General features: G+C 28.3%; 3 protein-coding genes across 3 annotated transcripts; all 3 read left to right on the top strand.

The window, feature by feature from the left end:
- Positions 1 to 178: 178 nt before the first annotated feature.
- OCT59_028444 (uncharacterized protein) lies at positions 179 to 811 on the top strand (the record flags this gene model as incomplete). The annotated part of the gene is made up of 2 exons (XM_066147289.1): positions 179 to 307; positions 620 to 811. 2 exons carry the CDS (start codon positions 179 to 181, stop codon positions 809 to 811), a joined length of 321 nt encoding a protein of 106 aa, XP_065994011.1.
- Positions 812 to 6478: 5667 nt separating this feature from the next.
- OCT59_028443 (uncharacterized protein) lies at positions 6479 to 7312 on the top strand (the record flags this gene model as incomplete). Its single annotated transcript, XM_025330736.2, has 1 exon — positions 6479 to 7312. One exon carries the CDS (start codon positions 6479 to 6481, stop codon positions 7310 to 7312), a length of 834 nt encoding a protein of 277 aa, XP_025169898.2.
- A 5853-nt stretch (positions 7313 to 13165) lies between these two features.
- On the top strand, positions 13166 to 15649 carry OCT59_028442 (uncharacterized protein; the record flags this gene model as incomplete). The annotated part of the gene is made up of 6 exons (XM_025309532.2): positions 13166 to 13447; positions 13522 to 13594; positions 13661 to 13842; positions 13930 to 14257; positions 14326 to 15294; positions 15366 to 15649. 6 exons carry the CDS (start codon positions 13166 to 13168, stop codon positions 15647 to 15649), a joined length of 2118 nt encoding a protein of 705 aa, XP_025169899.2.
- Between the last annotated feature and the right edge of the window lie 637 nt (positions 15650 to 16286).

The following is a 16286-nucleotide window of genomic DNA, read 5'->3' as shown; positions in this document are numbered from 1 at the left end:
TAGTTGATATTCAGTATTCTTTCTTTTTATGATATGAATAATTCACTTACCTTGATATCTATCTAATAATTGTAGACGAAATGTTAAAAAAGAAAGAATTGAGAACATAACGAGTAAAGCGTCAGATCATCTTGCAATTAAGTAGTCGGTTTGGGCTTGTTTTCCTGAATACGTCAATATGGTTGCCGGAAGGCAATATAAGAAAAGCCAAAGTCCTATATTATCAACAACTCTGATGGAATCTTCTCCGGCTAGTTCTCCATATTGTTCTCCGCGTTTGGAAAATGCACAAACACGTACTCCCAAGGTAAATATATTTACGTATCATTATAATAAATCTGTAATATTTATAATTCATATATTTCGAACCTATTTTAATTTTTATTATAGAGACGAATTTGAACAACTACTATTAATTAATAATTGGAGTTACTTTGTTAAAGACCGTCACTACCCAGAAGTCCTTCCCAAGAGCAAAGATCTAGTGAATAAAGTCAGAAATAGATGAGCGAATTATTAGAAAGCAACGTTATAGTTCCCTCCCAAATGGGGATCAAATATCATATACGTTGAATTAAGAGCATTATTTCTTCGTACAGCATCTTGACCATTCTGCTAGGAATTTAAGAGGAGTGAATTGTGGCCGAATATAGGTAGCGCGTATCAAAATAGTAGTAGTATTAGCGCTAATTTTCGCAATCTTCCCCTTGAAGTTTTGGCTATATTTCGTCAGTGGTTAACGTGTGTTTCAAATGAATTACCTGAAGAAATGAAAAAAGCTCTTCGAAATGTTGTTGGATTATATGTTTAATTAAAAAAAAGACGATAAGACAGCTCGTAGCTGAAAAAATAAATGTTGCAAGATCATTGGACTTATCTCGCTATTACATAGGCGCTGACGTTCCGTTGATAATGAAGAGAGTAGTAATGATGAAAGAAAATCACGATTGCGAAATAAGGTATATTGTGTATTATATGTTTTTATTATTATATACTGTATATTTATACACGTGGAATTATCAGTTTTCACATCGTAACAATTTTTTAATATCTATAATTTTTCTGAAAAATCTTTTTTGAACGTAGGAGGGAAAGCAAAAAAAAAAACCATGGGGATGTCTTCGTGATATACCGCTTCGATATTAGCGATATCAAGATTTTTTTGATTAATTGTAGGTTTGTATCACGTGAAGTTCAATATTCAAGGAAATTTTGTAATATACCACATGATGCTTTTAGTAATAAAATAAACAAAAGTCTAATTTTTTGCAAATTAATTTTTTTTTGTTATAATTAAGGATGACGGTTATGATATTGCGAACATTACGAATTATGATGTCTAAATTTTCGCAATTTTGCAACCGCATTTATTCTGCAACGTTACAATTATTCCGCAATACCATAATTAATCACAGTTAATTTGCAATATCGTGATTAATTAAACTGGAGGTAATCACCAAATAAAAGCAAAGACAAAATTACGAACATACATCAATTCAAAATTTTAACAAAAAAAACAACAAATTGGAAAAGAGATATTTTGATGCTATTGACCGTTTGGTTACTAAAGCTTTTGATATGAGTATTGAGTAGCATCCCATTTAGTGTTATTGAAAACCTTGGTTTATTGATATGATTAAAACTTTACAACCAGCGTACAACCTACTACCAACTTGACAAATTTTAAGTGGAACGTTATTACAAGCTGAATTGGCTCGTGTAAATTTACGAATCTATAATGAATTAGCTAAGAAAACTAATTGTACGATTGGTAAATTTCATTATTATTTCTTTATTAATATTCTGATTTTAATTTTGTTTCTTCTATTTGTTATCTATTCTAAGATTCACATGATCATTTTATCAGCTCTATGGGACCACACCGCCGAATTATCTCTCAAAATCATCCATCAATTCTCGATATACGGTGCATTGCGCGCTGCGTTAATTTAATCAGTTCTGACATGATTAAATGCGCAAATGTAATCTCACAAGATTTTTCAAAAATTCGGCTATAGGCGCGGCATTACTTAAAGCGCTATTCAATTAAAAAATATACAAGGAGGAGGTCTAAAATCGTACGTGGAGACAAGGTGGATGACGGTGTATGAATGCACAAGCTCAATCTGGCGTTAAAAGATGCTTTGCAACATTGTATTCTCTAAGTCTATTAAGAAGAAGTTACTTTTTGAGATAACTAATGTATATTACTTAAAAATATTACTTAATTGAATTCTAGATAATCACAAATAAAATCAATATTGAGAAATCATGGATTTTTTGACGATATTCGTATGTTTTAAGGATGCAATGTTAAAATTAGAAGGTAAAACGCAACTCTATCAGTAATAGCTTCTCAAAATCGCATAAAATATCAGAATTTTATTTTATTAATATGACAGCACGTTATACATTTAAAAGTTTTTTATTAATTTGTAAAAAAATAAAGTTTAATATTTACGGTATTGCGGATGAGTTGCGATACCACAAATGAGTTGCGGCAATGAAGTGACAATATCAAATCAATATCGTAAATACTTTTTTTTTTATTTGAAATTACCGACATCGTAATGATATCAAGACTGTGCCGATTAGATATTTTTGAATAGATATTGTCATGATATCTCGGCGATAAATTGGGGGATGAAGTGACGATATCAAATCAATATCGCAAATACTACATCTTTTTTTTTTGAAATTACTGACATCGTAATGATATCAAGACTGTGCCGATTTGATATTCTTTTGAATAGATATCGTCACGATATTTTCGCGATAAATTATGGTGATAATGTGACGATATCATATCAATATCGTAAATACATCTTTTTTCTCCCTGAAATTAACAATATCGTAACGATATCAAGACTATACTGATCAGATATTCTTTTAAATAAATGTTGTCCCGATATTTTCGCGATAAATTATGGTGATGAAGTGACGATATCAAATCAATATCGAAAATACTACATCTTTTTTTTTTGAAATTACTGACATCGTAATGATATCAAGACTGTGCCGATTTGATATTCTTTTAAATAGATATCGCCACGATATTTTCGCGATAAATTATGGTGATGAAGTAACGATATCGAATCAACATTATAACAATATCATCACGGAAATTGATACCATTATGACATGAAATTTATATCGTATCCATATCAATTCAACATCGCTCAAATTTTCAAGGTTTCTGTAAAGTATGATTAGATGAATTAGATTGAATAAATCTTGGATCAAAACATTGTATTGCTTTGAAAAATAATAAAGCTGGATGATGAGATATATGTTTCTCACATTTTTCATTTGCCAATATAAAAGCTCTAGAAAATAATGAAACAAAAGATGCAATATCTTGATTTTCTTCATTTAATAATTGGAATATTTCATTTGAAATTGGAGGATTCCTGGTTCCTGATGATAAAAAAGCTTGAAGAGATACTATTCGTGAATAAACAAATGGAGCTATAGCCTTGTTTCTTATTTTAAAGAATTCCAAATCATTGATTAATCTAAATAAATAAAGTATTATATTAGTAATATTATTATAAAATTATTAAATCCATTAAATTCACTTACCTTTTGCTATTATATGTAATAAAATATATAAATATTTTAACACAAAAAACATGGCTTCTGTTTTGACAAAATGTGTAAAGATCTCAAACAGCTTTTGAATCATGATTAATAGAATATTCTGCAGTAACAAAAGTTATTAAATGAGAATATAAAGGTTTAATCCAACATAAAAATAAAAACCATGAATTCCACCTTGTTTTTACTGGTAGGGGTGCTAAAGTAGGTGATTCAATACCATTTTGTAATAAATGCTCCTTCCATCGAATTTTTCTTTGTGAATTATAAGTAAATATCGATTTAAAATTCATAATTAATTTGTCAACCAATTCAAACTTTTGAAAGTTCACCCATGCTTCACCAATTAAATTAAGGATATGCGCTAAGCAACAATTGTGTTTTAAATTTGGTAAAAAGGGAGATAAATTTGAATACGCCAATTTCATGTATGAAGCGTTATCAGAAATAAAAAAAATAATATTTTCATAAGAAATATTATAAAAATGAATTGTATTCATAACAAATTGTGAAATAGATGAAGCGTTAACATTAGACAAAAATTCTGTTTTAGCTAATTTAGTCTTATTATCAAAACTAAATAATATATTAACGGCATGCCAGCCACAACGATCTGTTGTTTCATCAATTGTCAAACAAATAATTTTATTGATGACATCATTTTTCAATTTTTGGAGCGCTATTTCATATGATAATGGAAGATATTTCTCACGAAGTTGATTTGCTCCAGTAATTAAGCCCACTATAAACAAAAATATATTAATAAATAAAAATAAAAAAGGCAAATTTGAAATTGAAATATCAGAAAATACATACCATTTTTACAATGATTTAATAAAAATGGTTTTAATTTCTCAATTTTTTCCAAAGGAATGTCTGCATAAGTAAATGCTTGTACTATCTCTTTATTAATTTTTTCTCGTTCATTTAGTGTATTTTCAAAAGAAGGTAAAGTTCTTTGGATTAACAAATTAGAATTATTCTTGTTTTTATTATTAAGGTGTTTTAATGTTTTAATATGTTTATCTACAGAGTTCTTTCTTTCATGATCAATTTCTACATTGCAAAATCGACACCATAGTTTGTTTTCTTGTACGATATAGTTTTCACGATACTCGGCACTTTGAGACAAACGTATGTGAGGCGCGACCATTTTATTAAAAATGACTAAGCGAAAAAAAAGAGATTATCAATGATTATTATCGGCGATACATTCACGATTTCACGTGACTTATAGTGTCTAAATAGCCAATCATATTTGAGTATCGCGAAAATCGCAAAATTTTGGCCAAAATCGTGGTATCGCAAAAATCGCAAAATTTTGGCCAAAATCGTTATAAAATCGTGATCGTCAAATCCTGGACACCCTAATACCCATCAACTAAAAAATAATCTATCCGGATAACCATTTTTATCAGATATCTTTTAGCTTATACCAATGATACGCTAAAGAAGACTTAGTCCTAAAGTCCAGGACTTGAACTTTATAGTTATATCCCTCCCTAAGTATGCTAGATACATTTTGCAATCTGTCTTCTATTAAATAATGAATAAGGTTGTATTGAAGTAAAATAAATTTATTTAAAAAATGTTAAAGACCAATATAAAATATGAATACATGAAAAATAAACACGTATACTAGTATATAATTTATAATATATTATGAAATAAGAATATCTCAAATAAATAATTTATGAAACCTAAAAAAGTTATTTAAAAATATTATTCTAAGGTATAGTAACTACCATTAACATTCATATTAAATTGCTCGTTAATTCTGTTTGATGCCAAACAATCAATCAAATCCTGTTTCAAGTAAAATTCCAAATTTTCTTTACATTCTCCCGAGAAATTCAAATTCTTTTTGTCGTAGATCATTAATTTTAATCCCATATTTAATTTTATTCAACAAATCAATAATGAATTTGTACGAAACTAATTCACAAATAATCTGATAAATTTTTTTATCATCAGGTTACTGGTAAAAAAAATACATGTAAATTACTTGATTGAACGTAATTTTGAGCCGAGTAGACGTGATTGCTTAAAAGAAGTGAAACGATATATATCAAATGAGATTTCTTCGCAGGTAATATGATAAATTTGATGATCGTTCCATGCTTTATAAAAAAACGAGTATTCAGCAATAACATTATCTTGTGATACGTAAGTCATAGTATTAATAGTGGAAGATGAAAGATAATACATTGGGTTCATATTGATTCGTGCAAAATCTATTATGAAAATCTTGTTAAGACTTTTTGTCGCAACAATGTTTTTAAATAGATCGAAAAGGGAAAGGTACTTTTCTCTCTATTCGAAAATAAATAAATAAAATTAGAAATGGAAGGTACTTGGTAAGTAATTGTAAACTGGGATTATAATGTAGAAAAGTATTTCATATAAGACTTCTTTTTATCAAAGGAAATTTGTAAAGGAAAAAATATTGTTTTTTCGACAGGTGTAATTTTCCTTCAATTCTTTAAGAAAGGATCATATTGGATGTTATAAACTTGTCGTAACTTTTTTTGGCCTTTTTATATCTTTATTTTATTTTATTAAAATAAAAAAAAAAATATTAAAATTGTGCAACCAAAGAGTCGGTTTTGAAGTACGATATTTGAGTGGAATCGACAAAAGAAAATTTTTTTTTGATGTACTGTAGATCCTTCATTTCTCAATAAGATTATCCTATAATTCCGCAGCTATGTTGATCATATGTGGATGGATGATCATACATATTAACCTCGAAAAAATAACATCTATAATAAATTAATTTTCTTTACAAAAAAAAAAACTTCTTCCTCAATTTCTTAAAAACATAATAATTCCGCAGTAAAAAATAAAAAATTTTTTTTTTTTTACTCTCGTTTTTATTAATATGGAAGATAGTAGAAATATACAAATAGCCGAAAATAGGTTTCCTTATGGAACTGGTGAAGAACATAGATTTTTACATTTTACATATACACATTATTTTCAATATTGTGAAAGTCTTTTTACTTCATTTTTTTTTGGACCTCAAGTAGAAGTTCAAAATAATATTTTAAAAGCAAATTTTGGTCTATCAAATGAAGAAATACTCAGTTGGGAGAATAGAGCCACTCGCTATAAAATGACACCTCAAAGTTTTTCTTTTTTTTTACATGTTGCTATGTACTCTGCTTCTCAGGGTTTTAACGCAGTATACTCTGGAATAAAAGAGCGCAGTGAAGGAAGAAAGCAAATGTTATGTTTAGTGAGAAAGTATGAGGAAAAGTCTAAAAAGGGCAAGAAGGCTAAAAAAAATAAGAAGAAAAAACACCAATCTGAAGATTCTGATTCTGATGTGCTTACAGATGTAAGTACTAGTGGAATAATGAGAAATACTGATGATGATGATGATCAATTGGGTGTTGATCAAGATGTAATTATAAATCGGTCGATTGCGGATGCCTCTGGATCACAATCACATGTTGATCAACATATTGATATGGACATCTCAACAGTACAACCTATTTCTGAACTGGATGTAATGCCTCAGCCGCAGCTTGTAAAACAACCAGTTGACAATTTGACAAAATCTTCGAATAAAAAAAAGAAGTCAAATAAAAATATTATTCAACAAGTTATTACAGGTCATAAACCAGATGATGATGGTACATCACGGATTAGAAATATATTGGTTTATGATGTTCCAGTATCCTTGACACCAGAAGAAATTCTGCAACAGTAAACTCTGTGGGAAAGACTATCTCGTTACAAACAAAACAACAAAAGAAATACCAGACAGTTCGTTTGAAGATAGAATTAACTTCCTTTCGTCTAGCCCAGTTTGAAGGTAATGATGGTCCGGTTTGGACTACAGATTTAGGGGGATACCGGTTCAGTGGTTTTCAGCAAGATGGACACTCAAAGAAGGAAAACAACGTGAGAAGCTTCAAGCTACAATTCAAAAAATTCCAGATTCGATGACAGTAGCAACCTTGGAAAGACCATCGCCCACATTCATTCCTTACTGCGATTAATGGTTTGAAAAGCTTTAAAATTGTACAAACAGCAAAAGGGGATCGTAAGCTTATTGGTTATTTTGAAAAGTGGGTTGATATGCGTACAGCATTAGATAATCAATATGATTGGGAGCAACAGCACCTGTCTTGGAATCAACATGATCCTCCAATGCAATGAACAAGGTCATTTGGCAATAATGCCAACAAGGATCAGAAAAGAACTTCAGGAAGTCGACAGACTGATAAAAGTCAAAAGAATTCTAAGAATTCTAAAAAGAAACCACAAGAGACAAAATCTGAGAAGCATAAAAAGCAGAAAAAAGATAAGTCCCATAAAACATCACGATCTAAGGTCTTAGTGGAAATTTTAGATGTTTTACGTAAATTAATTTAGGATATACTAGATTTTTTTAGGTTTTAGAATTGTTTTATGTTATAGTTTTATTTTTTTTTTATAGAGAAATATCTTTGAGCTAGTCACCAAAGGATGTATGAATACTGGTAGGATGTTTTATGCATGTGAAAGTATTTGGGCAGGCATGATGGTAGATAGTTCTTTTGAACACATATTCTTAAGTCACCAAGTTTTTTATTAGTTTTTATTCGATCTTGTATTTAAACTAGATTAGTTCAATTTTGTATATTTTTCTTTTATAATAAATTTTTCCTTTGTTAAAAAAAAAAAAAAAATATATAAATTAATTTTCTTTACCATAATATTCTGCTTTATTACAAAGCATTTTAATATATTTTTTTATTTTTATTATGAAACTTCACACTCTAATGAATAAAATAGAGATGATAAAATTTAACTTTATGCATTTTTTACAAGTTCATAAAAATAATTCATTTTTTAGGGTTCTATGTAAAGTCAAAATGCTACTTCTAAACATTAAAATACATAATAATAAACATTAAGCTTTAATGTAGCCACAATCAAATCCCAATGAGATCATCAAAGTTGAATGCAAAATTTTTCAAAATTTTTTGTCATCTAAAATACAACTTTTAACCAATAGATAATCTTCAATCTTATAATAAATAATTAATAAATAATGATTATTATCATATAAATTATGATTTAAGCTCTTTGCAAAAAAAAAATTTATTAGAATAACTTCATTTTTCATAAAATTAGATGAGAACTGAATGTTCGGTAAAATTGCAGGCAAATTTGCCTGCAATGTTTTTACCGTTTTAAGGGATAAAATAAAATTTTTTGTATATGCAACAATTAAGAAAAAAAAAATAAAATGCGCATTATCTATTTATACATATGATAAAATGATCTGTATTATGTATTCTCAATAAACGCGATTATTAACTTTACAAATTTTCTCAAACTTTCGATATACGGTTGTATACTTAAACTTCTATTTTAATTTTTTAGGAAGTGAAGAAAGATATATATAAAAAATTTCTAATTCAGATAATGTACAAAATCAGAATATGTAACGCAATTTGAAAATTAGATCGAACATTTGATTCATATGATTTTCTTTTTTAAAGATGGGCGTTCATATGCTCTTTTTGAACCCTTTTAGTTGGCATCTTAAATAGGTAGCAGTACAAATAAATTATACGATGGTATTGGTCTATCCTATATTGGTCCAGTCCAAAATTGGTCCTAGGACTGAATCGTGGTCGTGGTCCTGATGTTCTGGGCCGGACCATTAACATGGAATACTTAAAAATTTGATCTACTGTATACCTTAAGTTATCCTCGTTTTTTTAGACTCATTCGAAGAATAGTTGTAACTATAATTGCGTAATTTGATAGAGGCACCCTTCCAAAGTCCTCTTTTTTTTAGAAGGTGATTAATTTTATGTTCATTCAGATGAATACATGGAGGTAATTTTTTCTTTTCTGTAAAGCATTAACTCCTCTACTCCAATTACGCAGTAGTGATTGCTGGATTCGAACCTTTCTTATTATAAAAAATTTTTCAGAAAATGATCACGTGACTGAGTTTCTTCGGAATAAAAATAAAGTAAATAATATAATGAATACATAATTGTATTACCGTGATATGATAGTATCATCGATTATTAGAAATTTGTAGCCTTTACCAAATGATTATGTCAACGATTACAGACGAATTCTATATTTGCGAAATGGTAATAAAGAATTAAAAGCAATATTGGGTAGGTAAAAAATAAAGAAATTTTGATTTGTTGAAGATTAAATAATACCATTATAACATCGTTGAATTGCATATTAAAAGAGTGAAATAATAATTTAGTTTAGATTAACTTCTAATAATAGTCATGATTTATTTTTTTTTTTATAATTTAGACAAGTCTTTACACGAAAACACAGTTTGCCATCAAGAAACATCTTTCTATTAAAAAATATTTTATAAGAAGAGATGGAAAGTAAAATTTCATTCCATCTTGAGGGAAATCGGAAAAAGTTAAAAGGGTATAACAAAAAAGAACAAGAGAAATCAAAATTTTTCAAATTCACTAAATGTGATATTTTAGCAAAATATAGAATATTTAAAATGTTGATTGTGTTATAGAAATTGGAAAAAAGAATTTGAAGATTACAATGAATATATGTTAATAATTATATTAAATTTACTATTTTTATGTTATATTCTTTTTAAATTAAATTACATATTCAATGAGCGTATTTATAATACAAAATGTTTAATAAGGAAAGAAAAAAAAATATTTTTTATTTAAATAAATCTTTATTATTTATAATTCGTTATAATACTGAATAAATTGAATAAATTGAAAATAATAACGTAAAATCCTTTAAAATCTTACGGAATTGTAATTATTTTTATTTTAAAAATTTATATAGACATCATAAAGATTATTTTTATATTTTTTCAGAACCTTGGAAAAAATGATACATCTGGAAAAGCAACGAAATACAAAATGGGAGGATATTTTTGCAAGAGTTTGAAAAGAATAAACTTTCATAGAATGCAAAAAAAACGTTGCACAGTCTCTAAAAATAAAAAAATAATTAAAATAAAAAATAAGTAACGGTAAGATTCGAAGCATAGAGATCATATGATATATTACGTCATTTTATTAGTTAGATTGGGGACGAATATTAAAAATTTTTATTTGGTTTTGCTATACAATAATTTGATAAATACTTCTTTTAAGCCAAAAATATAATAAATATGATTCTGATAATATTGATAATATCTGTTATGGGAATTAAGGAACAATACGAAATTGATTATAAATCACATATTTACTGAAAAATATTAATGAACGTGCCCAACTTGATTCTTGATTCATCTCTAGTTATTATTTAAATGAAATTAATTTTTTATATTACTTAGGAACACAAGTATAACGGTATATTCAGTTTAGTACAGACTACACGACGTTTGTAAAAATGAATAAACCGTCAAAATATAACTAGACGAACAGCCTATCATCAAGACTGTCTTTCTATTAATTTGCAGGGGACCCTACCTGTGATGACAATAGAATCTTTAGACATGGTGTTGCAAAATTTTGGTACGAGTCGTGTCATTGCACAATTAACAACCCGGAAAAAATTATGGATAAATTTACAAGGTTACACGTGACTTCGGACACTGAATCTGGAACGTTTATTTTGTGATTTTGAGAATTTTCCAACTGAAATTCACCAAGTTGTAATACAGTCGGCCCTCGATATAACGAAGTAGGGAAGTAGACGTCCGACCGATCAGGCCTTCGTTATGAGAAAATTCGTTAATGCTAATAACGAATTATTCGGTATAGCGGAAAAATTTGGTATAATGCAGTAAATAGAGGAAATCAAAACATTTGTAGAACGTCATGCTCATGAAGGCAAAGGAAACTTCAAAACATAAATCATCAATCTTTTAATAAAATGATAAAATTGCTTATTTGAGAAAACCAACATTAAACTGCCCTTTATATTAAAATTTATCTTGCAAAAGTCATTAAAAAAAAATTCGTTTTAAAAGAAATTCGTTATAAAAGGGTTTCTTACATCTGTGAATTTATAAGTTTTTCTTCGTTCAACGTTATACTGCATTTTATTAGTAAAATTTTGTGTAAATTTTTTTTTTTCATATGATTAAATGCGTACCACACTAAAGATTCGTTATATCGTAAAATTCGTTATATCATAATTCGCAATGGAAAGGACTGACTGTAATGTAAAAATAATATTTAAGTCATAATCTGTGTCTATATATAATGCATTAAAATGGATTACACTTTACCTTTTTTTGGTTCCTGTCGTGATAAACCCGTGAATGCCCATCGCCCTCTGAGATAGATGTAATTATGTGATGAGCAATTTAAATTTCATGATTTTCTTTGACGATCCATCTTTTCTAGAATAAAATCAAGAATAAGATGAAAGTTCAATACAAAGATTCATCTTTAACTTTCATTCTCTCCTTCATCATAAGACACATTTGTACCATTTAAGGAAATTAAAAAGTTATACAGTATACGGCTTCAGTGTTTACTATAGCTAATTATCCTATCCGGCTCAAGTTTTTATTTTTTGAGCGAGCTATTTAAGTTTATTTTAACGCTTTTTTAAGGCAACACTCTTCTCATCTAGAAATTCATAGTTTTGAAAAACATGTCACCCCTTATCGACCTTGTGGTGTAGTAAAAGGAGAAAGACTTTCCCAGCGTAACCTGAAAAAAATGTCACGAAAAATCACGTGACTTTTTTGTCACAACCGTCACACCCCACTGCGTTTCCATTTTCTATAAGTATCTGAGGGACTTTGTTTTTTTCGAGTAGGTAAAAACTTATTCGTCACACCTTATCCGTCACAAGTGCGCCACACTTAATTTCAGTCAAGTTGCGTAATGCCGGCCATTTCGTGACATTTTTTTCAGTAGTCTGAAGTCACATGCGAACCTGTAAAATAAATGTCGAAAAATCATAAATTCTAACCTACCACGTGACCAGCGACATTTAAGGGGATGTGAAAAAAATAATTTTGGGATGCAAAAAAAAAATGTCCCTCAAATAAAACATGAAAACGAGGCGGGTGTGATGTCGGTGATGAATATTTTTAGGTCACGTGAGGGTAGAAAATTTGTTGGTGTTACTGGATACCATTTTTTTCCGGGGCGACGCTATGTACAGTAAGTTTGGATCATGTAAGCGTTAACTTTCTCACACTTCAATAATATAAAAACTATAATGTAAAAATATTATTTCATTGGTCTCCAATGAAATAGTTATTAGACAGAGTTGCCCTTTTGAGAATGCGGGAAAACGATAATCATTTTAGGTTGTTTACTGACAGTTTTGGAATAATAATAATAATAAAATTTGTTTATAATTATACTATTTAAATATAATAATAGGAATTTCTGTTCAATCATAATAAAAAATTTTTATTTCACACTTCTTTATTTTTATTAATTTATAAGTAACGATATCACGAGGCAAAATCAAAAGATAATTCTCGTATTGTCAACCGGTTAATTTATTTTTTAAGTTAAAGTTCCATGCGCCTTATATATATCTATATATATATAATTAACATGTGAATTTCCTAAATTGGGAAATTATCAGGTTAAAATACTGGTCATATATGGAATCTTACAAAAAAAAAAAAAAAATGTCTTTTTTCAACTCTATAAAATTGAAGAAAAAATTAAATAGATTTTCAGATAACACAGAAATAAATTTATCGACTGGCGCAGAGACGAAAAATGAAATCATTTGGTTAGAATCGGCTAACAAAATATATGATTATTCGAACTTCAAGGACATTCAATTGATAGGAAGGGGTTCATTTGCTACCGTAGTTCGTGCTACTTTGAATGATGGGAATGATAAAATCTTCGCTTTGAAATCTTTTAATAATGATAAAACAACTCTATCAAAGGTTGTTAAAGAGGTAATAATTGAGCTTTAATAATGATAGGCGATAAGATTTACTATAAATTTTAAATTGTACTACTTCGATTTTAGTTAAAATTACATAAGCTTATTAATTCTCATGAAAATATTTTACGATTCTATGGGATTACAAAAGTAGACACCGGTATTGATTAAATAATTTTCTTTTTATTTCATGTATTAGTATTTTATTTTTTATTTTATCTTATAGATGCAGTTTATCAAATGAACAAGTATTGTTTAGTATTGGAATATGCTGATAGTGGTACGTTAAATGATTATTTAGATAAACATTTTAATGAACTTGATTGGAGTGATAAGCTTAATTTAGCTTCACAGCTAGCAAATGCAATAGCATTTTTACATGATAACAATATTATTCATCGTGATCTGGTATATTTTTGCTTTTCTAACCTTTTTAAACTTTTTTAAATTGATCATTTTATTGAAGCTAATTATGTTACCTTTTTTATTTAATAGCATGCAAATAATATACTTATACATCAGAAAACTATTAAGCTGGCAGATTTTGGGTTATCTAAAGAAGCATCTAAAGAGACTAGTAACTCATCACAAATATTTGGTGTTATACCCTATATAGATCCGAAACGTTTTATCATTGAAAAATATAAGCTAACTAAGAAATCTGATGTATATAGCATCGGAGTACTTTTCTGGCAAATTTCGAGTGGACATCAACCGTTCTATGATGTTGATTATAATATAATGTTAAGTTTGGAAATAACAAACGGAAAAAGGGAAGAAATTATCAAAGACACTCCTGTTGAATATAGTAATTTATATACGGGTTAGTTTGTTTTTTGATATAAATATTCAGTAAAATTGATTTTATAAATTTATTTGATTTATTGATAGATTGTTGGAAAGATGAACCAGATGATCGTCCAAATATTCGACAAGTTATTTCTATTCTTGATCAATTAATTAAAAATGGCTTTAGCAACAATTATAATTTTCAGAAAGAATCACAATCAACAGATTTATTTGATATTCAAGAAGATAATGATAACTCATTTTATAATAATATTTATTCGATGAAATCGAAATCTTCTAAGAACCATTCGTATAAAACCCTACATAATGTAAATAAGATTAATTCAAAAGACCTAACACGTCCCGCACAAGGAAAATCTAGTGACAAACGTGGCAAGAGTACCAGGTTTATAATTAGGAAAGTTTATAAAGGACAAGAAGTAGCTTGTAAACCTATTTTGAATGATTCGAGAACACAGAAAATTTTAGAAATTTTAATGAAATTATCTGAATGTAAACATATTCTTAGATTTTATGGTATTTCGTCAGTTGAAAATTATAGTGTTATGGTTTTTGAATGGGCTGAACGTGGATCTTTGAGACAACTTTATGAACAAAAAGATATACAATTTCATTATAAAGTTCGGATCGCTCTTGAAATCTGTCGTGGTCTTATATTTTTACAATGTGCTGATATTTTACATCGTAATCTGAAATGCGAAAATATTTTAATGACAGAAAGTTTAGAACCTAAAATTTATAATTTTGAGTTGGCATGTTATACTAATGATGTGAATAATATCTCATTATCGATAGATTCAGAATCAGCAGGAGATATATTGCCTTGGTTAGCTCCTGAAACATTGTCCAATTCTCAATACACAATTCAGTGCGAAATTTTTAGTTTTGGTATGTTACTTTGGGAACTTACTTTTGAAAAAATTCCGTATAAAGGTTGGAAAGCAGAGAAAATCAAGGATCATATTATGAAAGGTGAAAGAGAGAGAATTATATTTGGAGCTTTAACTCCTAAAATTTATCAAGAAGGGTATAAAAAAATTATAAATGACAGTAAGTACTTTTTAATAATTATAAACGGCTATGCATGTTGATATTGAAATTTATTTTTTTTATACCTATAGGCTGGAAGCAAAATCCACAAGAACGTATTTCTCTTATGAAATTATTGGATATGTTAGAAGGGTTATACAATTCCATTCGCCGTATGTTTAACGATCGTGCACTTGGTTTGCTGCCTGATAAAACCTTGGATTTAAATGATGATCTGGAATTACCTGATGAAGATATTAGTCCCGTTACGCAAGATTCTAAAAAAAAAGATCACAAAAAAATATGGAGTCGTTTTAATGTCAAAAATAATAATAAAATATTAAAGTATTGGAAAAGAAAAGAAAAGGAAATATAATCTGTTAAGCTTTTACTTTAGTAAATATTTTTTTTTTTATATTGACAGGTATCTCAAAAAGGCTACCGTTATATAGTTAAGATTGTTAGTCTGAGGCAGGGTCATGTTACATAAGAAGAGCCGCATTATATGGTATTATTGAGGGACATAATTTCATAAATATTTATTCTTCTTTGATTTTCATAAAACTCGGTTCGCGAATTGTAATTATAAAATTTAAAATGAATGTGAAATCAAACATTATGAATTGTCATTAAATTTTACAAAACCAAATAAATTTGTTAGAATTCTAAGTAAAGCAAATGATTCTCCTTCAACATGTTAGTATGTATCGAAGAAATTCAAGAATAAATTAATTGGAGTAAATATAATTTTTTTTTTAACCTAAAATAATTGGTACGAGATTAATATTATATATCATCTTGTCTTATTAAACCGAACTGTAGTCTTAAGTATCACAATGGTATAGTGGTTACTATCGAATGAAGATTATTATTAGTTCATGGCGGGTAACCTTATTATCTACAGTCCTTATACCGAATTTTTTTGTCCAGGAATATTGGGCCTTCGTTATAATGGGAAAGTCTGGTATTAACCGGATAAATTTGGTTATACACAGCGTATGTCACTTCGTTAT

The sequence above is a fragment of the Rhizophagus irregularis genome, chromosome 8, assembly GCF_026210795.1.
Source record: "Rhizophagus irregularis chromosome 8, complete sequence".
NCBI classification, from domain to species: Eukaryota; Fungi; Glomeromycota; class Glomeromycetes; order Glomerales; family Glomeraceae; genus Rhizophagus; species Rhizophagus irregularis.
Note: the sequence above shows the minus strand (reverse complement) of the source record. Positions and strands in the feature narration are given on the sequence as shown.